Below are 24800 nucleotides of genomic sequence, written 5' to 3' on the forward strand. Positions count from 1 at the left end.
CAATCTGTCATGGATGCTTTAGTTGAGATTCCTACATTGCAGGGGATTGGACTGGATGACTGTCAGGGTCCCTTCCAACTCTACAATTTTATGATTCTAAGACATGATTTCTTATCCTCAGGATCAAAAGTAAAAACATTTTTTGTTATACTGTATATTGTTGTGAAATGTTTGCAACACACTTCATGCTCAGCACAAGTCTCATTGAAATGAACAGAAAGGAGACAAGAACACCATATTTGTGTTTGTTCAAAGTAAGAGAAGTACCCAATAGATGTTTTCCTTAATCTGTATTCATCGTAGGGTAGAAAAATGTAGCTGTACTTTATTTATGCACTTCACTAAGTGCAATGGCTGTCTATTGATTCTGCTGTAACCACCCAGCATGGTTAATGCAGATTCTTGGAACTGCGCTAAACTTTTCAGTGTAAATGATTGTTGTCGTTTTATTGATCAACACATCAGCTCTGTCACATAAAAATCTTTAATTCTTCTGATGGATAGAGGGAGAAAGGGAGAGAGAGAGTAAGCACAAATTCTAGCACATTACTGCCAAGGATTGCTTGTTTTACAGCTTTGCCACCTTTCCTCTTTACACTTGGGGCAAATATAGAATAAGAATCTGGCTTTCTATTTTAACCTTGTTTGGATCCAGTCCATTACAATTAGGCTTGCAACTTATTCAAGAAATTATTGCTAGGAAGCATGACTTGTTTAAATGAAGTCAAATTTATATAAATCTTCTGGAATCATTTGTTATCAGTTAGTGAAAAGTGAACATAAATCCAGAAAACCAAACTGTCCATTAGATTTTGGAAGCATAGCTTCATTGATTATTGCAATATTTATTAACAGAGATACAGTATAGCCAAATAGCATAAAGTTATGAGACTGTAAAATCTATAATTTTGGGTAATTAGTTTTAAAAAGTGAATGAAATTAGACTCCTTTAATTTGATAATGCATTCATACATATTATTAAATTACAGTTCGGCTTTTGTTTTTAGAATAATTTCAAAATATAGGCTTTCCTCCCTTTTTGAAACATCTAAACTTATCTGGACCCTTTGTTCTCCTTTTCAGGAGTATATATTTTATCCTAAATTATTACTGCCAATTCATTGTTACGGTCATTGACAATACTTACCCAACTCATACAGAATGCAAATGCACCTTAAAACAAAGCTTGAAGGGTTTCTTTGGAAATAATTATTCCAGAAAGGAAAGGGTTTTTTAGTAGTATAATGCTAGAACCATAATATTTGACCCGTACTCTGTTGTTGGATACTGGTACTTGAATTTCGGTCAGATATCTAGTTTTTAGGTAGCCCTTCAGATCAACAATTCCATCAAACTGTAGCATAATTGAATTTTTTTAGAGCAGCCAAGAACCAGGTTGTGCTCTGTACTTGCAGTGCCTCCTCTTGTTGCTGCACTCGCAGCACTGAAGTGACCTTTCTGGGGCACAAGTCTGGGCAGTGTGTATGGAGCTCATGGGCTGCCTAGAGGACACCCCCCATCCCCAATCTCAGCCTCACTGATGTGGTCCAAGGGAAAATGGAACAATGCATTTGGCACCAGCTGGGCTGCAGGAGTTGCTGGAAAGAGGCATACAAGATGCCATTGCCATTCAACCTTCATAGGGACTCCACTCCAGATTTGTGTGGGGTTTACTCCTTACCTTTTCTTTTCCTTAAGAAAGTGCCTCCTGTATTGTTCCTTAAATCTGGGTTCAAGGGTATGTGTCTGTTTCTAGTTTACCTCCCTTTCTCCCTGCCTTCACCAGATTCATCACAGCAACTGAGCATTACAGTGTGCCTGTTGTTTTGTAAGATATCCTTACATCGGCAGTGCACATGACTCATATGATCTGCACCCACTGCAGCTTTACTCAGCTGTAGCTAATGCACAGTGGACTCGTACAGTCGGCTCTCTTCTGTAGACTTTAATATGAAGCTTAAGCGAACAGCAGGATATCCTCCTCAGGTGTATTTTAATATTCTTTTGGAAGCCGCCCAGAGTGGCTGGGGAAGCCCAGCCAGATGGGCAGGGTATAAATAATAAATTATTATTATTATTATTATTATTATTATTATTATTACTCAGATTGATATGGCAGTTCTGTAGGCATTTGCATGATTTTGGAAACTGTGTCACATCCGTATCCTGTTCCATAGCCTTCTTGATTTAAGAGACAAAAGTTGTAGTTTAGTGTTCCTATCTCTTTCCATGCCAGGATTGCACTTTTAGACAGTGCAGGCATATCTGTCAACTTCAGTGCTATTGCTCAATACTGAGTAATTGCCGGTTTGTGCAGGCTCACTGCTCAGGCGTGAGGGGAAAGACTTACTGAGTGATAACTGTCACACGTAGATGTAAATAATAGTAGTGAGATCTAGATTATAGCAGTCACTGTGTAGCGAAGGAGGTGGGCAACTTCCAATTTCTAACACATATCTACTACTTCCCCTGATAAACAGTTTCAGGCAGTGCCTATCCATGTGGTAAAACTGTTCCTGGGTAGTAATACTGTAGGCTGTATATTACTGAATGCCCCTTGCCCAAATCACCAAATCCATATACATAGAAAGTGAGGGAAGGCATGTAGGACCTTTCTTCCTGACATCATATTTACTATATACATTGAGTCTTTTAATAGTGAGGAGCATTTAGCTGTGAGATTCCCACCAACTACAGTGAGATGTGATGCAGTCCTGTTAGACAGTGATACTATGTGTTGAGCTGTTTGTATAGTAGTAATAATTATTATTAACATAACATGGTGAGCCTCTGGATGTTCATCAGCATTTCATTCCAAAGTAGAAGCACTGGGCTAGATTCAACTACATAGTTGGACTAGCATGAGTTCTGCTAGCATAATGGGGCTTCCCTCCCTCTTTTCCCTGTGTGCCCCTCACATAAGCCCTGGGAGGTTGGGAGAACCATCAGAACAGCATGTTGGGTAGGAGAAGAGTGATGCTTCCATCTAGCCAGCAGAAATGCTTGTGCAGACAGAACCATTGTAATAGCATAGTGTTGAATCCCACACATTGATAGTGTGTTCTAAAGCAGGGGTAGCCAATGTGGTGCCTTCCAGATGTTTTGAACTAAAATTCCTATCAGCCCCAGCCAGCATGACCAATCGTCAAGGATGGTGGGAACTGTAGTCCACAACATCTGGAGGGTAGCAAGTTGGCTATGCCTAAATCTTTAAACATTAACTTGGAATATTCTTATATGAGACTGAAGTAAACATGCAATATATATATATTTTAAATGTGTAGAGTTTTCTTAATACTTTTGTAGTTATGGTCGCAGAATAGCACTAAAGTTATCCATATACTTTTGAATTAAACCCATGACTTGTTTGTGCCTATGCATGGTAATAATTGTTACCTTATTTGGAAATAATTTTATATTTTTTAAAAAATCATAGCACCACAAGGCCAGAGTTCTGGCAAAATTTTTTATTTTTTTTTAACATTTGCATGTTTGTCATTATTTTTGACAGACATTATTTAGGGTTCTGTAAAGTTACTGTCTTGCAAGGTAAACTACAGGGTCATCTGCTATTATTGTCAGCAAACTGTTTCTGAATTATAGCTTTACAACATATACAATAACCCAAACCATGGTTCAGCAAGTATGTGATATAGAAGTGATGGAGCTTTATTGATGCCCATAATTTTCACGCTTTTATGGCAAACAAGAATTCTTATTTATGGCCAAACAGTCAATTCCTGTTACACTGAAGGAACAGTGCAGTAATTGCTTCCATTGTAAAATATTGTAATTCATTTTTGTTATGTAATAGAACTTGTCCTTGAATTTCAAAGTGACTGGAATTAACTTTTTTTTAGGGGGGGGATGCAGATTAAGTATGATATGTGTGTCACAGTGACTTGTTGGGAAAGTTACATGACTATTCCTGTGCACATTTTATCATACTATCCATGGAAAACAACATGAAAAGTTTTTGATAGCTTGCTCTCAAATCCTATAGCAAGAGACTTATTAAAATAAGTGGTAATTAGAATACAGTGGTACCTCTGGTTACGTACTTACCGGTAATTCATTCCGGAGATTCGTTCTTAACCTGAAACTGTTCTTAACCTGAGACACCACTTTAGCTAATGGGGTCTCCCACTGCTGCCACGTCGCCGGAGCATGATTTCTGTTCTCATCCTGAAGCAAAGTTCTTAACCCGAGGTACTATTTCTGGGTTAGCGGAGTCTGTAACCTGAAGCGTCTGTAACCTGAAGCGTATGTAACCCAGGGTACCACTGATCCTGTGGAAGAGGTAAAGGTAAAGGACCCCTGACAGTTTAAGTCCAGTCACAAACGACACTGGGGTTGCAGTGCTCATCTCGCTTTACTGGCCAAGGGAGCCGGTGTTTGTCCACAGTTTATCCGAGTCATGTGGCCAGCATGACTAAGCTGCTTCTGGCGGAACCAGAACAGTGCACAGAAACGCTGTTTACCTTCCCGCCCGAGCGGTACCTATTTATCTACTTGCACTTTGACGTGCTTTCGAACTGCTAGGTTGGCAGGAGCAGGGACTGAGCAACGGTAGCTCACCGCTTTTTCGGGGATTCGAACTGCCGACCTTTCGATCGGCAAGCCCTGGGCTCAGTGGTTTAGACCACAGCGCCACCCGCGTCCCACCTGTGGAAGAGGGACCGAGGTAATTTTGAATTATAATAATTTGCCTTACACTGAATCAAGCCATTGGGTTTACCTAGCTCAGTAGTGCTTGCACTGACCAGCAGCAGCTCTCCATGGCTTTAGACAGGGAGTCTCGCCCAGTTCTGCCTGCAGAGGCCAGGGATTAAATCTGGAACCTTCTGCTTACTCTGCACCACTGTGCTACATGGGTTGGTAGACCCTTCAGAACAAGGTGAGGGAGAATTGCTGAAAGTCACCTAGATCCATGTTGCACTGATCGAAGCCTCTGCTACATCAAAAAACCTTAATGGAGGGACACAAATTGGATACAACCTTTTGTCCTCAAGATTAGATTTTCTTAGGCTCACTATACATGTCATTGAATCACTGAAAAAAGAAGGAACAGCGTTTTCCCACATAGAACACTGGGAAAGTCTTCAATTTAATGACATTTACCATGAAAAAAGACATGGTGTCTTATGGCATTCTAAAGACTAATTTAATGAGTTTCTGCTTGCAGAAGCTTACTTCTTAAGGCTGCCTCAAGACTCTCTTTTTTTTATGTCAGCAGCCTCAAACAAGTAATCCTCTGGAATATTTGCCATTAAAACCATCCTCTCTGTAATGCCCTTCACTTCATCTGGAAAAGAAATCACTGATATTTCCAATGAGGTTTGTAATTGTAAAATATTGCTAAGCGAAAGCTAATCTTCTCAACAAGATTATGTATGAGGAAATATTTCAGTCATTTCCTATGCTGTAAGTGGCAAATCTGTAGCAGAAAACATCTGTAAAGCAAAGATCTTAGAAACAGAAGGAAGTATAGATTCTCATGGCTAACCACACATCTCCATACAATATTATCTGTTATCAGCCAGTGATGAGATATCAGCTGTTTCTGTTGGATTGCATCCTCTTAAGATTTGGTATAGTCCATAGTTCATCCCAGAAAAGGTTTTACAGTTAGGACTCCACTTCTGGGTTTTGTTGCTGGGGAGTAGCTTCCTTGCAATAAAGAAACTTTCCAGTCCTGCAATGTCATTTGCAATTTCTGGAACAGCCAGCTGTTTTGGACTAAAACTCACATCACTCACAACCAACATGGCTAACAGTCAGGAATAGGGATGAAGAATAAATTTGATTAAGTTCACATTAAAGCCTACAAATTCATACCTTCCGATTCAATAAGCAAACTGAAACAGTTCTTCAGACAAGAAATGTGTACAAAATTGCATGTTACAGTAAAGTGTGCATAAACATGCATATATTTGTGAAAGGAACACACAAACAAATGTGCATTATAATAGAACTGTTTTGCTATACTGGATACAGAAATGTATACATTAGGACAAAATTGTACTAAAATTCAGGTTTTTTTTGGTGAGAACTTTTTAAAAACAAAAATGAACCACAAACTGATGTGGAAATGTGGAGATATTAGCTTAAGATTGGAAAGATGAGAAACCAAGGGAAATCAAAATTGATAGATTGACCCTATTCAGGGACAACGGGAGTTGTAGACCAAAGCAATTGAATGGCACCAAACTGGGGAAGGGTGGTCTAGACAGATAGCATACCAGAAATATTGGGTTTATCCAACAAAATTGTCTCATTTATACCACAGAATGTTACCCTCTTCTCTCCCATTCACCAGTGAGGGGAGAGGGAAGTCATTGCGCAAACTGGTCAGCTTGGTTGGATACCACTCGCTGCCCCCAGAAACCTAGATACCTAAAATAATAAATTAGGACAGTGATTCCCAGAGTCTGGTCCACCAGCGGTCCACTAGCTTCATTCAGGTGGCCCACAGAGTGTCTGTGACTATGGAATTCAGATTGCAACACAATAAAATACAATGTAAAAAATTAAATAAGTGATAAAAATACATTTAAAAATCATCTGCAACAGGCAGAAAAATCATTCAATGGTCCACCAAGACCCCCAGCAATCTCCAAGTGGTCTGTGGGGGGGAAATGGGTTAGGGAATTTGGTTAAAAGAGTTGCTCTGCCCATATACCTACACTACCATTTCAGAGAGTCATCCCTGCCAGCTTGCCATTTCACGGTCTGAATTCCTCCCATCAAACCCATTGAATGCCTTTGGGAAGGACATCTAGATGCAGAAATGCAAAACCAGATTTTATGTCACTTGTGAAAATTATTCTGTCACAGCGTCTCCATTATATTGTTGGGTTATTTCTTCATTTTTTTTGTTAGAAGAGTGTTGTTTCTCCAGAGTTCAGGGTTACCCCACAAACAAATGATCTTGGCAACCAGAACATTTGAGATTTCAACAATAAGCATAGTTCTTTGTTCTGTTTCTATTTATACCTTAAGCAATTTTCTGTGTTCATTTAAAGGGGAGAATTAACCCAAGACATAAAGTAGATTTAAAATCTTTGAAATTATCGTTGCATTGTTGCAAGTGTCAGAAATGTAAATTTGTGCAAAATATGTTTTATTTATATGTTCCAAATAAATTGCTGGTGTGTTATAACTTTTTACTGAAACCTGCATCATTATTTCAAAGAACTCTTAAGCTTCAATAATTCAAATTTCCTGGAACTAAAAAAACAAACAACACCCATCTTTTTCAACATAGTTACACATTACAGATTGCAGCCATGGACAAGATAATAGCTCTTTAACTTTAACAGAGAGTGTATGAGACAACTGTTTTGTTTGAAATCAGTGGTTTGTTCAGAGCAAAATAGCTTGTAAGCCACAGTAATTCCATCGAAGTTCATTAAGTTTTGATTCAGACAGAGATGACATTGAGCAAGACTTTTCAAATGTTGGGAAACAGCTACCCATCTGTATTCAGTGCGTGAAATTGATCATGTGACCTTTTCAAATAACCGCTGTAATAGCTGTGCCTGCTTGCTGTGTAACATTCAAGTTAGGAACTTGCACTTCTGTCTTACAGGAGATGCGTGAGCACCTTTAAAATGAAGATATAGGGTGAAGCAAGCATAAATTGTAGAAATCCTATGTAATTTGTAAGCTTGTATCTGACCTTTGTTTCAGCAAGACACCCAGCCTATTTACTTGGCTAAGGGGTAAAAGTGCATATGACTGATTTCTTGGCCTTGTTTCACCAATACTGTACTCAACATCCTAAAGCAAGTTAACTGAATTTCTCAGAAAGTACTAAACCATATACAACCAAGTATTGTGACCAGGATCTGCAGTTTTGATTAAAAAAATAGGATCCCCTTGATTCCACGCTACATCTTCTGCTAAGAGAGCAGAGATAACCTTGTCATTTGGGGCTCAGCTATTGCTTTTTGCTCTGGATCCTATTAAGCATCATAATTCAACGTTAGAACCAATATTTTTATGTTATGTTTATTCAGTTGACTACGCTTCTGCACTGTGTGCTTGTTCTGATCAAAAATCAGTTAATAATCTTAGCTTTTTGGTCTATTAATTTGGTGTGTGCTGATCTGCAGAGATTTTTTTTTTTTTTGACAATTCTTTATTTCACCCCATGTCAATGCTGTTCACAGGAGTTCTATGTACACAAATGCTTTTGATTTAGCAGAGGCTCCTGTGTATTTTTGCGACTTCCTCTCCCAACCACTGTGCATTTCACATGCTATTCCACCCTAAACCTCTGGGGTAAATTATCAAGGGGTTGCCAAGGAAGGTAACAAACGTGGAAAAATTATTTGTGTTAAGGCCTTTCTTCAATTTGAAGGATACCTTGTGTTCTTAGCCAGGCTGTGAAAGCATGTGCTAACCCTATGGGGAGTTCAGTGAGCATAGATTGCAAGTTGGCAATAAGAGTCCTGCTGTTCAGTAGCACAAGTAAGTGTTGACTCTTCAAGTTTCTAACATACAAATACTGTATCAGTTTGACTTATATAATGAGCTTCCGGGGTACTCACTGTAGCAGGGGTGGCTAACCCTTTTCCTACTCAGGGGCCACATTTAGGTTGGCCAACCATTCCAAGGCCATATGCCAGTATGCCTGTGCAACTGGTTGTGACCAAACTGGTTGTGCACATTCATGCACGCCCACTGGTACACAAAGATACACACCACAAGTATAGCACACAAAAACCCACACTGATAGACACACATGAATGCACATAGCTCACGCTTACATTTATTTATTTCTAAATTAATTCTTACTCACACTTCATTGTTACAAAGAAAATACAACACAGAAATAGATAATTCACAATGCCAACAACCAATAAAACAGTAAGACATAGTAAACTTTGGCATAAGTTTTCCTTCCAGCCCAGTGCTGTCATGGGGAGGAAGTTATGGAGTGCGAAACCACTTGAGATAGCCATAGATTTGCCCCTGTACACATGCATCTCACCATGGACACGATGTGCAAGTTTGTACTTCTCGGGTTGCGTTGGAAGCACTGAAAGTGCAATGATAACTTCAGATACCATATAATGTAGAAAGAAGGGGAAATTGGAAGTGAAAGTATTTCAGAACTGCTGGTCAACAGTTTCTGAGGTCAATAATTTTTGTGAATGACTGAAGAACCCAGTCATTGCTAGTTTCACATCTCCTAAACAAAACATATCTGATATTTGGGAAAGTGCATTGTCAGCTGACCTCATAATTTTGGTACATTCTTGTGCTGTGGTTTTAATAATTGCACTGAATGAAAAATGGAGTTCACATATAGTGTATTAAATGTGGGTTGATTTTAATTATGGGCCAGGAACCTCTGATCTGTGGGACTAATTAGGCTCACAAGACTGTTTGGACCAAGCCATGCCCATCAACCCCACACCTGACGTCAGAAAAATAAGTAACTCTCTCTTGAAAGGAGTTTGCAGGCACTGGCAATCACCTGAGTGTTGGTGCTTGCAAACCATCATGGGCAAAGGAAAATACACATCATGTGTAGCCACACCCACGTGTCAAAGTTGACCTACAGGGGTCAATTTCCTACTTGGATTTAAATCAAGGCAATTTGAAAGGTTTATACTTTGGTTACCACATATTTTTTCCCCAGATACTTCCTAAACAGTATTATCTGACCACTAAGCATGTTGATCTGCAATTAAATAAAATACCGTTTTCCAGTTTATTTCTGCAGCCAGGTCTTGCAGCTCCTTGTTGCACTGTATTCATTTTGCACATTTCCATTTTTCGCCTATAGGGTTTTAAAAAAATATTCTCTTATAGGCACATCTTGCAGCCAACACCTATCTGAGACAGAAATACAGAAACATGGGGACTCTGCAGTGGACAATTTTGTCCTTTCTTCTTCTTTCTTGCTTTGCTGTTTTCCTCTGCCTTCACCCAGCACTACTCTCACAAAAACAAAGTAGCAAACAGAAATTACGGTAAATGCCCATGCCTGATAGGCAGAAATAAGAACTAATAGTTATTGGGCAGATTAGAGCAGATTATTTTATCAGGTGACAATGAAATGCTTGTGTTTGGTAGCTATACTTATTCATATTGGAGAAATGATCAGATTGGTTCTTCATTTATATGAAAAATCTGCCTTCAACTCTTTTTTTAAAAAATAATATTTATTAAGATTTGAAAGGTTACAAAAATAAAAAATAAAAAACAGCATACTAAGCAAAAACAGAACATCACATCACAATAAAGAGAAAAAAGAAAAAAGAAAAAAAGAAAGGAAAAAAATACAATGAATCTTCCCATAACTTTTCTTTCATTTGCTTGTTTCCTTGACCACCTCACACCTCCCTTTTTTGTATTCTACTTCAATTAGCTATTTCAGCAAATCCTTTCCATCTTTTCCAGTTTTTGTCCTCTATTTTATCTTAATATAATGTAACTTTACTTTCCCTCCTTTCACCATTTAACAATCTGTTTTTTTCCTTAATCCTTTACGGCATCTCTGCTAAAACCCCATTACTTCATTCTATCTGCCTTTAACTCAAACTATCTGGTAAAGGCACTGATTCAGTTTAGAGGCTTAACTGTAGGGCTGACATACGTATACTCATGTTGTTTAGTATTAACATAGTTATTTTTCAAGAGAAACTTAATTAAATCCCTGTGTTTTTAATTCATTGATTTTTATCCATGCTGAATATATTTATTTTGGTTAAAAGGTGAGGTGTGCAGAAAAGAACTTTGAATTCCGTGGCTGATGTAAAGATTAATAGCAGGTGGCCTTTTAGGAAACTTTCAGATTCATTCTAATGTTCCAGTTGTTACATCCATAATGAACAGATTTTTTTCACACTGCCCTTTGTGCGCAATACGGGGCTGTAATTGAGTTCATATTTTTCACCCAACCTTTCAGCTGTAATTAATATTTTATTATATCAGATTTTATCACTAAATAGGCTAGCAGCAAGATATTGTGCCACATGGAGGAGTTTTTTTAAGGCACTAGTGACTTGCTGATGCCAAGCCACTTTTTGTAATGACTTATGGTTGAGAGAACACAAAGCACATTTATGGTACCCAGCTAATATTCCAAAGCAATTTATGACTGATCTTATCTAGATCACAGCCAGAGCAAGAGAAATTAATGTTACAGAAACTGAATATTCATCACTGAAGATCTAGCTATGAAATCTAGCATATGTGGCACATTACAAAAAAATATGCTGTTTTTTCATTATTGCTTTTTATGAACAAAGTCTGGTTAGGTCAGGTGACTTTTCTGTAATAGGGTATCCAAGCTTTTCAAAGTGACATGAACCGTGAACACCTATCTAGTATGACAAATTTTAAAACAAACAATTACTGCTTGGCGTACATTCAGGCTTTAACTTAATGCATTTGTTTCACTAAAATGCTTGTTGGTTCTGTTCGTCTATAGTCTAGTTTTCATGACGTAAAATAATCTAGAATATAATTTTTAAAGAATATTGACACAGGCGGAAAGTACAGATTTCATTGGGCAACATCCAGTGGTGTCTGCTTGCTTGTGCATTGGAAATCTGCTTGTTTAACGTACATGCAGTTTCTCTTCAGCCCCCTCCCAGCCCTCCCTATGGGTCCCCAAATTCTGCTCCAGGGGGTCCCCTGCATCTTCCAAAGCAGATTTAGGATGTGAACATGCCTAGAGGGCTGCAGGAGAAAGGAGAGATAAGAGAAGCACCAGTGTATGAGCAGATGCCCACTTGCAGTATATAAGATCTCACCCACTGGCCTAAATTTAGTGACAATTGATTTCCTTAATAATCAACCCATTGTAACTCAGTTCAGACATAACTGACAGGTTCAAAAGACAGAGAAGAGGAACTAATTCCTTTTCTTCACCCTACACTGAATAAGTGATTGATACAGAAATGAAAATGTTACCGTTTCTGTTTCCCTTTAAATAGACAAAAAGTTTTAAAGTACTAATATTTATAATTTCCACAGCAATCCTGAGTAGCATGACACAAATCGCAACTGTCAGGTCTATTGCAGCATGCCTTGGCAGATTTTGACTAGTTAACGGAAGCCGAGGGTTTCTATGCTAGGACAGTCCCCACTCCCTTGGCCCACAGTATGTTCAGAAGGGTGCTGCAGCACGCTTTGAAAGGCAGAACTGTGATATTTTCCTAGGCTGGGCAAATGAATTATTGCCACATTATTTGCCATTATAATGTAGGTACTGGATTGTGCCACTGAAAATCATTTTTTCTTGTAATTTGCTAAAACCTAGCATTCAGAAGAGATGTGCAGTGGCAAATATATGCAGCTTTTGAAGCTTCCCAGGCTCTTATGCAATCAAGATATCATATAAATAAACAAGCATTTTCCCTCCCTGAAGAAGTGAATAATTGGTCTCACTCTCATTGTAAACGCCCTTCTGGCAGTGTGCGGGGAAAAATACCTCCACCTTCCAGTGATGATACACTCTGCTTTATAGGAGAACCATAGGGATTTCCTGTCTGTATGCATAGGAATGCTAAGGAAAGGCTTTGCTTGGATCTCTTTTTGGCAGAAAATCCCCTTTGTAAATAGTGACTTTTAAATCTTTGAAAATATTCATGTGAAACAGTTGGGCAGTCACAAAGAAGCTTAAGGGTTGCATGTAAAAACTAGATGCCATCCCTGCACTCTCCCTCCCTCTGGACTAGGACTTTGAAAATAAATCTTATCCTAGCTACTTGAGAGTTTGTATTGGGCATTTATCTCTAGAGGCTGAAATTAAGCCATCTTTTATTTCCTCCTCCTGAAAGGCTACATGGGCATTTCGCCTTAGCTTTATTTGTGGAGTCGGTCTTTCTGTAGTAAACTAGAGGGGGAAATATTTTGGCCTCCTCGACTCTGCTTGCCCTGTTTCAGAGATTTATAGTGCCAGAGTTTGAATAAAGAGCATCAGCTTAATTCCAGTTGCTGCTGAATATATTACAATGCAGCTAAGAAAAAGAGCTGCAACGTATAGTACTTGCAGCATATAAGCTTTTGAAGAGTGCAAATCCTAGTTTGCAGATATTGCTGGCAACTTGTAGTAAAAAAAAAATAATCTGTGTTTTGAAGCCCTCAGGTAATGATTATTATGGAGTCTTCCCAATTCTCTACAACTAAAATGTAATACCTAGTTTTTGGAATGTAAGTATTCCAATAAATGGCTTCAGGATGAACAAAGACAAAATGTCATCAAGTCACAACAGCAGTCAAAACAACTCAGGCCCCCTCCACACAGGTTTTTGACAGTGTGTGTATTCAGCAACAACCACATACGCTTTCAATGTATGTTTTGAACAGTTATGTTCTGCTCCTCTTCCTGCTTCAGAAATGTTCTATTCTGCCACATTATTGACTATGCACTGTCCTCCTTTGACTCCGCCCTATCCTTTGTTTGCCTTCCTCTTCATCTGATTTTATTTTTTAATTAGGAGAAGTTAGTTGTGCTATGATGGCATACCACCACTCATGGTCTTTAGATTGAGTCATGGTGCCATATCACCCTGCCTGGTATTCAGCAAGATTGAGCTGCAATTTTCAGAGCATTCAAAAGGAGCACAGAATCACACACTTCTCTCTCTAGTAAAAAGAGGTATTATTTAGAGTTTGTGGGGACTTTTCACCTTGTCCTGTTCCAGTTCCCTCTCCCAACCCCACATGTGTTGGAAAGGAGTGCTTGGAATCCTGCATTGGAGTGTTTTCTCTCCCCCAACCCTATTACCTGTCATTGTTCCTGGTTGCAACAGGTATTCACACCATTACTGTCCATTACTGCCTGGAAGTTGGTTCTGCTGTGATGCTATGCCTGCTCCTGGTCCCATATAATGACTCCCAGAGAAAACTGGAGAGGGAGAAAAGTGAGACAGGCAGACAGGTGGAGAAAAGCACACTGCCACATCTTTTCCAAACCGACAAATTGCTACTTCTAGTCCAAGTGAGTTGATAAAATGGATTAACAAGGCCAGGCTTGAATAAGCAGAAGTCTCACAAGGGAAGACAGAAAGAAACTTGCCATTGGCAGCCTTTCTCTGCCTTTTAAGGTTGCCATACTTCCCGGGGGCGGGGGGAATCAAGAGACTGCTGGGATGAACAGCTGCATTACCGGACTTAACTAGAAAAAAGTTGACACTAAAAAGATAAAGAGCACAATCCATCAGGAAATTGTCCTTCTCAAGCCTCACTGAAGTCATAGCAGTGCAAGACCTTACGTTGCAGTCTTCCCATTTAGGTCACCTGAACTTTCGCAGGAGAATGCCCCGCTGGATTGTGCCCAAAGAATCCTATAGTACCTTAAATGTCTGATCAGTCTATTGTGGCAAGAGCTTTTATAAATAAAAGTCTACTTCATTAGATTTGTGAACTAGAAGGAATATTAAAAAAGCAAAGAAACGCAATGAGGCCTAAGGACAGCACAAATGCAAACGAGACTTTTAATTATGTTGCATGAGACATGGCAGGATGATCTGTGTTTGTTGCAAACCAAATGTAATTTTGCAAAAGCATTTGTTTCGTTGATCTGTTATTTGGGCACATTCTACCTTAGTGTGGGCTTTATTTCACATTTTAGTTAAAATGCAAAAGGTTAGGCTAATAGGCGCAATGTAACTTTAGACAATGGGAAGATATGGTTAACACACTGCAGGAATATTGAGATCTGGATCAGTGATGGGTTTTATCAAGCTTAAACCTAAAGATTTCTTTCTGGCTGGTGCTATATTATTATATATTACCAGGAAGCATTTCCAGCAGTGAGATTTACAGAAGGGTTTTAGATTATGACTGTAATTCAAAGGATCTTATAAATGTCATTAGCAAGATGATCTCATTTATACACATTTAAAACATATAACTCATAAAATGCTGTCAGGTTATAGTTGACCCAGGTACTTACAACGTGTTAATTTACATCAAGAAGAGAGTCCTGTGTGGAAATGGGGCAGTAGACAGGATTTAGCCATTTTTCATTACCGCTTGGACTTTGATAAAGGGGAACAGAAAAGAGCTTTGTGACCTTTTGGTGCTTAAATTATTAAAGAGAAAATAGGTTTGAGGTCTGGTTGCTCACAAATCTTATTTGTCTTTTAGAGTAAAGATGAAAAGATATTTGGGGTTTGAAATTGCTCTAGTCAACTAGGTTCTTTCTTTAATGTGTCAAAGGAAGAATTCAAGCATTTAGAATGAGGTGTATATGGGGTATTGTGTGTAGAATAACTAGTATGAGCTGTTCAGGATAAAACGCCCTGAAAGCCAATTCAATAATTTGAAAGACGCATTATGAATGGATTCTACCTGTGTGATTAAGATCAGCTTTCAGTCAGGTTAATAAAATAACTGGACTTGTTATTAGAGCTTGTTGGAGTAAGAATTGTGCATTTTATTTTATTCTCTTGGTTGCTAGATCGGCAACTGTGGATTTTATCCAAAAGCAGTTAGTAGCAAGTAATTTGTTGGAGGTCAGTACAGTTGCCTATATTTTGCAATGGAGACAAATAGCAACTATATCAGAACAAAGCTATTTTACTCTGGGCTAAATGTGGGAAAGTGTAATAGGCAGAGATTAACAGGACAGTTCTATACTCCCATTTACACTGGTGAACCCTTGCATTGTCATGATGCTGATACAGTCATACCTCAGGTTGAAGTTGCTTCACGTTGAGCGTTTTCGGCTTGTGCTCCGCAGTGACCCAGAAGTAACAGAACGTGTTACTTCCGGGTTTCGCCGCATGCGCAGACGTGGGTTGCGTTCGCTTCAGCATGCGAACGGGGCTCCGGAATGGATCCCGTTCGTATCCAGAGGTACTTAACAGCATAACATATACGTATAACATATACATATACATATATCCCTAACTTCTAACAAACAAGTTGTGTTGTTTAACATCTTTATAAACGGCTTGAATTGAGGAGTGATCATCAAATTTGCAGGTAACGCCAAACTGGGATGGGTAGCCAATGCTGCAGAAGACAGAATCGGAATTCAGTATGTCCTTAACTAACCTTTGTTAGTTTGGGCCCAAACTAACAAAATGAATTTCAGTAGGGACAAATATAAGGTTCTACCCTTGGCCAGGAAGAACCAGCTCCAAAAATATAAGATGGGGGACAACTGGACAACTAGGGGGGCTTGGTAGACCACAAGCAGCAGCAGCAAAAAAAAAAAACAAAAAGCTAATGCTATTCTAAGGTGGATCAACAGAAGTATAGTGTCCCAATAAAGAGAAGTCATAGTCCTGTTCTATTCTGCCTTGGTCATACCACACCTGGAGTACTCTGTCCAGTTCTGGACACCACAATTTAAGAAGAGTATTGACAAGCTGGAATGTGTGAAAATGAGGTTGACTGAGATGATCAAGGATCTAGAAACAAAGTATTCAGTTTTAGGCTGCATAAAAATAGACCTCTGCACAAATATGTGAACATTTAGCAAATGTGAGCACTATTTCAGATCTTCAGTGCTCTCCCGTGATTGCAGAAATCGATTTGCAGCAGGAAAGCAGATTGGTTTTCATTTATTGCTGAAATGTTCATGATTTCAGTTCTTCAAATGCACTGTGAGCAGAACATGCGAGAGTTGTTTTTTCTCATTCCAGTTTTAACATCTGGTATATTGTTAACAGTTGAACAAAGTGCTTACAAGCTACAGTGCAGGAGTTCCTTTTCAGGTTACCAATTAATAACCTTGAGCTATTTATTTTGGCTTCCAGAATGTATGCTGTGTTTCTAGATAACTAACAAGTTGCAGTCAAACTTTTTAAAAAGGACCATGTTGATTAAAATATTAAAGGGTCCATAAACAATCATAAGCTTAGTTATTAATTGATCAGATCAGGTCCGCTTATTTTTATCTAGTCATCAAACCACAAAACCAAAGTTTAACATAATATCAATTTAGAAAAAATAACTGAAACCTAAATATACAGCTTAAACATAAAATTCCCACTTTGCTGCCACACCAAGAAAGAATTAGACAAATAATTATGTGTGGACAGGGTGAATAAATCATTATATATTTGTTCCCAGCCCAAGAACTGAGGAAAATGTCTCCCTCTTTGCTACGTGAACATTTATAATTGAAGTCCAACCTGCAATGTAGACCCACTGTCCTAAGGGCACCCACAATGCCACCAGACCTCATGCTATGGGTGATGACTCAAGTACCCTTACTCCCATAAATCCTCAGGATGACTGAGAATTAAATTATTATCTTTTCCTTACTTACCTGCATAATACAAATCAACAAAAACTGTGTTAAACTGTGAAGTAGGGGAAAATAGGGAGTCCCAAGTGTCAGTCATGGACCCCCCCCCAATTATTATTCAGTGCCATAAAAGGCAGCTAGCTAAAGCCCATGCTAAAAAGGGAGGGAGGGAGGGTGCTGCAAAGGCAAATGGGAGGGAATAGAGGAGGCGGAACAGCCTTAAATACCAGGCTAATCTGATCCCTATCTTTTTTTTTTAATAGTTTTTATTTATACAACAAGAAAAAAGAAAAAACACAAATACCAAATTACACACAAATTACAAAAATAACCATAGACACATAATTTTCTTAGCAAACAATAAAACATCTATTGGTCTTAACACTTAAGACCCAACCTCCCGTCTATTCCATATTTCAAATTCATATTACTTATTACCAATACACACTTTTATCATAATTAAACTTATTCTCAATAAATCTAATTTCTTATATCTACCTTGCAACTATTACTGAAGTTACTCGAATGCTGCAACAGAATTTAAACTACTATATTTATTTTTCAGATATTCTTTGAAAACCTCCCATTTTGAAACAAATTTCTGTTTTGATTTATTCTTTATTTTTTCTGATAAACCATCTAATTCGGCATATTCAGAATAATCTGATCCCTCTCAATGGTCATCCCCAGTCTCTTTTCCCTAGGAGAGGGTAGGGCAAACTTGACCCCATAAAGAACGGGAACACAATTCCCTGGCAGTTCACAACATGCACATTTTAAAACACTTACTAACAAGTAAGTCTCTGAGACCAGCTCACTACTGCAGTATTCCTCTTATTTATTATTTTCCTGTGAATTTGACCGTCATACCATTTCATTCAAACAAGGCAAATGGCGTGAAGTAGAATATTTATAGCCTCGTACCTACTTTCTGTTCACAAAAATATGTGTAGCACCTTTTATTACCAATGAAACATATATTTCTTACTTCGGAGTACTCAAAAGGACATCTTTCTAACCAGTTTATCTGTTAAATGCTTTAACAACTTTATGGTGTATACCATTTCCTTCTGTGTATTTAAAAAGGAAAAGACGTGTACTTTATAGATGCAGTTCTTGAATGATAACTAATTTCACTCTGTTCCTTGCTTTCAAACATAACATATTTTATCATAAATACTGGGTTATGTGATTCAAAATTACATTTTGCATACTCTAAATTAACCCAGCATTACTTTTTTCTCTTTTCTTTCTCCTCCTCCCTCTCCTGTTTTTCATTTTTCATTTTTTTAGTGTCTACCAAATAGTGGTTGAGGAAGAGCGTCCTCGCAGAACCAAGAAAACAACTGAAATCCTGAAATGCTATCCAGTACCAATCCACTTCCAGAATGCTTCACTTTTGAACTCTCAGTATTATTTTGCAGCCGAGTTCCCGGCCAACAGTATTCAGTCTTCTCAGACTTTTACAATTGGTGACAACAAAACCTACAGTGGCTTCTGGAACACTCCTCTTCTCCCTCATAAAAGCTATAGTATTTATTTTCAAGCTGCCAGCAGAGCCAATGGGGTAAGTTTTAGGACGTTGGTATGAAGCGATATTCATGTGTGAATAGACCACAGGTTGTCTAATTTTGGTGCCAAATAGACAATGGAAAAAAGAAATTGAATGTTTTTCTTTGCATAGTTCTGTATTGGCCAGGCCAGTCATTCTTGGGAGGGAAATGGAGCCAGTGGGAGGAAGCACATATTTCTGTCAATGGTTAAGAGCCTAGGCAATCATTCCTTACAAAATTACTGTCATTCTGTCCTCTTTTCGATCATGCTGCTCCTATTAAATGATTTTCGCTTTTATACTTGGCTTATTCTGCTGCATTATATGCTTGTGCGCCCATTTTCAGTCTTGATTGCCCTGACTTAAGACACAAGCCTTTTCTCTCTCTCTCTCTCTCTCTTAAAGAGTTTAAAAGAAATAAGTTGATGGAGCCAAAGTGAAAAGTGCATAAAAGGTCCATCCTTTGCAGGTCGCTTTTAATCCAGCTTCTACATTCTAGAATTGTTTTCCATTTCAGAACAGACCTACCCTGAGCCCTTCAACTCTTGATAAGCTTTGGCTGTCTCCCCTGACAGCAGGGAAATGTTTTCTGCCAAATAACATAATGGCCCCTCTTTTACAGTGCACTGACAGTGCAGAAATGTGAAACACCATTGATTTTTGTTTGCTTTCTTACATTGTCTAGCATGTTGCTTGGAACTGTGTAGCTGACTGTAAAGAAAAGAAAATATCCCAAGGTCAATGTGTTGTAAAAGGAGGGCTGTGTGGAAAGTACACATATCATGTCTAATAACATCTCATTCATCTTCTAGGTTAATATTAAGTGAAGTATTGATGTTACATGCCCAAGTGCATTTTCCTTTGGTTGTCCATAGCAGGGAAATACATTGACTAGTGTAGGAGGCTATTAAGCTTGAAACCAAACATGTAAAAGTTGGTACTGATTTTAGATCTTAGCAGTATTTTAAGCAGAAGCAATGTATTATATTCTTGCTGCGGACGTAAACTAGCAAATGACCTTTTCTTTCTTTATCTGGCATAGGAAACAAAAATTGACTGCGTCAGAGTGGCCACAAAAGGTATGCTTCCCTTGTGTCTTCTTAGCCTTAAATCTGTCAAATTGTGTATCATAATATACATGATTAAATACACATATCCAATTCTGCCATTTTAACGATATTTTAAAGTATTATTTATTTAAGTATAAGAGTAAGACAATGAATGGCTGAGTTTGTTTAATTTAAAAAGGTGGTGAAAGCCTAATTTCCATTCATATTTCAATTGTCCAGCAAAAGTTAAAAAATAATTAGGAGAGTTTTCACATTTTTGGTGCAGGTAGCTATGCCTATTGGTGCTCCTAAACATCGATATACTAGGTTGAGAAAACAATAATTATTTGTCATTCCTGTTGCTCACTCTAGGATTGCAAGAGGTTTGCTTGAGCTTCCTCTCTCAATAAGGCAGCCAGTGGTTGAAGCACAAAATTTATGGTGGTCTGATGACCTCCATTTGTGACTGTGATATAACTGTTGGGCTGTTGTAATGAATTGTATATTAGGATTGTTCGGAAGTTTCATAGGCGAAATGTGATAGTCCATCTGCTTACATGGGTGGGGTGTGACTTCCTGTATTTTTCCAGGTATGATTCAAGGTGATTTGTTTAAAAGGGGAAGTTTTACTTTTGAAGCCTTTCATGGCTTGAGCCTTAGGTACCTAAGAAATGGCTTCCTTTCATGTCCTCCAATGCAGTTTCCAAGCTCAGTTTCTTTCATCTGCGTTCCCAGTATGACTAAGAAGTGTACAGGCACAGAGAGACATTATTTGTCATTGCACCCTGTTTTGAAATTCCATTAATCTTGAGTTTCAACAGAGGTCAAACCTGATCACATTCAGGAGTTTTCATGATTCAGGAAGCTAATCCAAGTCTTCATCCCCTGATTTTGTGGGGCTGAATTGTGAAATGAAATACTGTTTTTAAAAAATAATTTCTTAAGTGAAGAAGAACTACCCACCACTAGTGTGGATTAGTTTCTTAAAAGAAGCTGGAAATATTTGACACAAAGCTTGATTACCACATCAATAAGAAACATAAAGTTGGATCTAGACCTACCATTCCTTAAATGGAAGCTTTCCTTCGATTTGCAGAAGGGAGTTGCATCCACAGAGATTCCTGCTTTACCAACTGGATGCTCCCACTGGTGGAAGGAGACAATCCCCACCACCTCCTACAGCACCCAGCAAGCTCCAGACAGAGAACAAAGAGGCAAAAATTGTCTCCTTGTGTTCTGCGCATAGGAGTGTCCATGAGAGTTCCGTTCTGTGCAAATTGTTGCAAGCAATTATTTTAAGCAAACTTTGTAAATGAAGGCTTATGTTCAAAGATACTATAGTCTTATCAACATCTTCATGCAAAGGGTATGCTCTTATCAGCATGATTATATTGCTTCACCTCATTTTTAAAAGAATAATATAGGTAACTATTATTGGATGTTCTGCATGATGAATAAACATTCAATAGCCTACATACTGCTAGTTGTTTACTATAAAGCATTACATCACCTCTACATTTTACCAGTTATGTTTCTTCAATCAGTATATCATTCCTGGCCAAGCAGAATTTTGTCTAACTATTGTTCTGGCACTTTAAAAATTAAAATAAAATAAAGTGGAAGAATCTGGTCCAATTTATTATATAAGGCAACACTGGTTTAATAACATCACATGGCAATCTGTGGTTTAAATATTTAAAGATTATTCTGCCATTTATTTCACTATTTGATTGGATTAACTTTTTTACTTATTACATTTGGAAAAAGAGATCATATTTTCTGCAATGAGGTAGCTACCATAGCAACAGATGACATCAAACTAGCCTCTTAGGAGAAAGGAAAGAAGGAAATTCGGCTTTTATTTAAATATGCAAGTTCATTTTATGTTGTGAAAGCATATTTGCCCACACTTCATAAAATCTCTGGGAAAACCATGGTATTACCAGAGACACCCACCCTGTGAGTTACTGGAAATAAGTGCTCTAAGCTGCATGTCAGGATTAAAACGCTGCAAAACTTTCTAGGGAATCTTCTGCAAATGATTATTTTTAACACTGTTACCTTTATGAAGATATCTAGTAGATATATCAATTTAACTAACTGCTAAATATCTAGATCAGGCATAGGCAAACTCGGCCCTCCAGATGTTTTGGGACTACAATTCCCATCATCCCTGACCACTGGTTAATTGGATTAAAAAGGCCACAACTTTATTGATTTTCAGATGTAGGCAAACCTTGGCATAGGCGTGGGGCATGTATCCCTCTCAGCCCCCTGACTGAGGGGGAACTGAGGGATGACAGGGCTTGGCTGGGTGGAAGGGTCCATCGCAAAACGCATGTTTACACAAATGGGCCAACCCAAATGCTAGGGGAAGCTCTGTGGCCCGTTGACCAACTGCTTCTGACTGTATGGACAGAGACTTCCCCTCAAGACCCCTTTAGCAGGGTACCCTGTAAACACCGCTACTGGTATGGGGGGGGGGTCACCACTCCAATCCCCAAGGTCAGCAGATAGACTGCCCAAGGCCTAAACCGCCAAAGTCATGACTAGTGCTACGGGGAAGGTGAAACCTGACAATTGGAAAATTCCTGCCTAGCAAAGAACCGCAGCGGTTTAAAAAAAAACCATCATAGCAAAGCCCTCTAAGCTGGAAAGGAAAGGGTTAGAAGATAAACAGAAAGACAACAGCAGTGCTAAAGGGTGGGCAGGGTGGGTGACACTCAGAGGCAGACGGGGCTGCCGATAGCCCCGTCAGCCCTATTAGATGCCTGGGGTGCGGACCTGAGTGGAGCCTGCAAAGCCCAGGCCACCATGGGTAGGCTTAATTCAAATGGGGTTGACGCTGCCCACAATGCTCCACGGTGGCCGGGGAGGAAATCCCAATGGTTGGGGCCACGTGGCGAGGCTCTAGGGGCAATGGAGGTGCCACGGCAGGCCACAACCACCACTTACCGTGGAAGAGGGGTAAGCAGCTATTAGCTTAGATTGGCGTATTAGGTTAAGCTAAACTTTCACAATATTTCTGCCTATCAAAAAAAGAGACAGAAACATTGACATGACAAGTGACAATAGTGGAATGTACATGTTAAAGCATAGAATGTTACATAGCTTACAGTGGAAAAGCAATATGTGGGCAGCAACTAAATACCCCAGGGAGACACACAGACTTAAAATGGTGTCAGAGACCTGCTTTGGGTGCCCCAATGGTAAGAAGCATTGAAATACAAGTTGTATCTCAGATTATCAAATATTTGCATATTTGTAAAAAAAACCCAACCAAGTCTAGTGGCTCTCATATCAACGAAGAGACAAGTGGAGGTTTCTAGATTAGTAAATAGGGATTCAGTGTGTAGTAAGGCAGGTAGCAAGTGATGCCAAATGTGAAAACAGCAGCTTGTCTGGAAGCTGCTCTGACAGACGGATGGAATATAGCAGAACCCACCTTTCAGGTGTTCCTAAGGAGGCAGTTATAAGTGGTACTGCGTTCTCCACACCTCCCAGTTGCAGTGTTGTAATTGATGGTTGTGCCTACTAAGCAGCCCAGACTTGAATCTCATTTTGTCTAATGAAAGCATCTCCATCTCTTGTTGAAAGTGAGCATTTGTCAATCTTAATTAGTGAGATGTATTGTTATCTCACAGGTTGAATTTGAGAAAGTCAGAAATAAAAGTATTGGAATCAAGAGACAATTCACCAGTTGAGCTTTCTACACACAAACTCTGGTATTAGCTTTCTTTGCTTTCTGGTTAGCAGCTGACTCCCAAGTTGAGAGAGGTGTTTATTATGTAGAGCAGCACAAGGACAATGATGATAATTAAAGTGAGTCAACAATTGGAAAGTATTTATTTGAATGTGCAAATAATTTAATGTTTATAACCACTAATTTCAGTGCCAGTGCCCATTTCTGTATCTCCTCATAGTTTCCTACTGAGGCAGTCAATCATGCAACAAAAGGGTAGACAAATGGACAGGAAAAAATCCTACGCATTAAATATATTATGAGGTATAGATACCTTTGCAACCACCAGAAATACAGTTGCTGTGTGAGCTAGAGTGTATCTGAAGACGTACACCTCTGTAAACCTCTGCTTTGTAACTTGCATAGTCTGAACAACCTGACCCCTAAATTGTTATGACTATGCTGAGCAGCATCTCAGGCACAAGCAGCACTCGGGACATACAAGATTTTTCCAAAGATCAAAAGGAAGTGTGAAGGCTTAAACTGGAGATGAGCAGGTGGAAACGTCAGACATGCCCTCTGCCCTCTCATCTTCCCATGTTGATCAGGAAGGTCTAAAGGGCACTTGGAAAGTGTCGATCACCTTTCCTACCTGGGCAGTTATCTTTCCACAAGAGCCAACATCAATGACGAAATCCAAGCATCTACTGAGCTCTGCAAGTGCAGCTTTCTCTCGATTGAAGCTCAGAGTGTTTGAGGATAGGGACATTCGCAGGGAAACCAAAATGCTTGTTTACAAAGCTATTGTACTACCCACTTTACTATACGCTTGTGAAATGGACTACTTATAAACGCCATCTCCAACTCCTTGAAAGATTCTATCAGTTGTGTCTCCGAAAAATTTTACACGTCACTTGGGAAGGCAGGTGAACTAATGCCAGTGTACTGGAAGAAGCAAAGATCACCAGTGTTGAAGCAATGATTCTTCAGGATCAACTGTGTTGGACTGGTCATGTTGTTCGGATGTCTTGATTATCATCTTCCAAAGTAACTACTCTATTCCCAGACTCTCTCAAGGCAATTTAAAAAAAAAAATGTAACATAAGCACTGATAACTGGGAAACACTGGCCTGTAAGCGCTCCAACTGGAGACCAGCCTTTACCAAAGGTGTCATGGATGTAAAGGAGAAACAAGCTAAGAACCCTCACCATGATCAACTCCCGCCTGGAAACCTTATGTCCCCACTGTGGAAGGGCGTATGGATCCAGAATTGGCCTCCACAGTCA

At 39.0% G+C, this 24800-nt stretch overlaps 1 protein-coding gene across 12 annotated transcripts in view; it reads left to right on the forward strand.

The window, feature by feature from the left end:
* The window catches only part of PTPRM (protein tyrosine phosphatase receptor type M), a 412807-nt gene that overhangs the window by 238913 nt on the left and 149094 nt on the right, over positions 1-24800 (forward strand). For all 12 annotated transcript variants that reach the window (XM_081014113.1, XM_081014108.1, XM_081014114.1 and 9 more), the window contains 2 exons: positions 18524-18797; positions 19825-19861. In XM_081014113.1, coding sequence (XP_080870239.1) covers positions 18524-18797; positions 19825-19861 — 311 coding nt within the window. The remainder of the gene's footprint in view (positions 1-18523; positions 18798-19824; positions 19862-24800) is intronic.

Source organism: Podarcis pityusensis, assembly GCF_964106645.2.
Source record: "Podarcis pityusensis genome assembly, chromosome: 7".
Classification (NCBI taxonomy): domain Eukaryota; kingdom Metazoa; phylum Chordata; class Lepidosauria; order Squamata; family Lacertidae; genus Podarcis; species Podarcis pityusensis.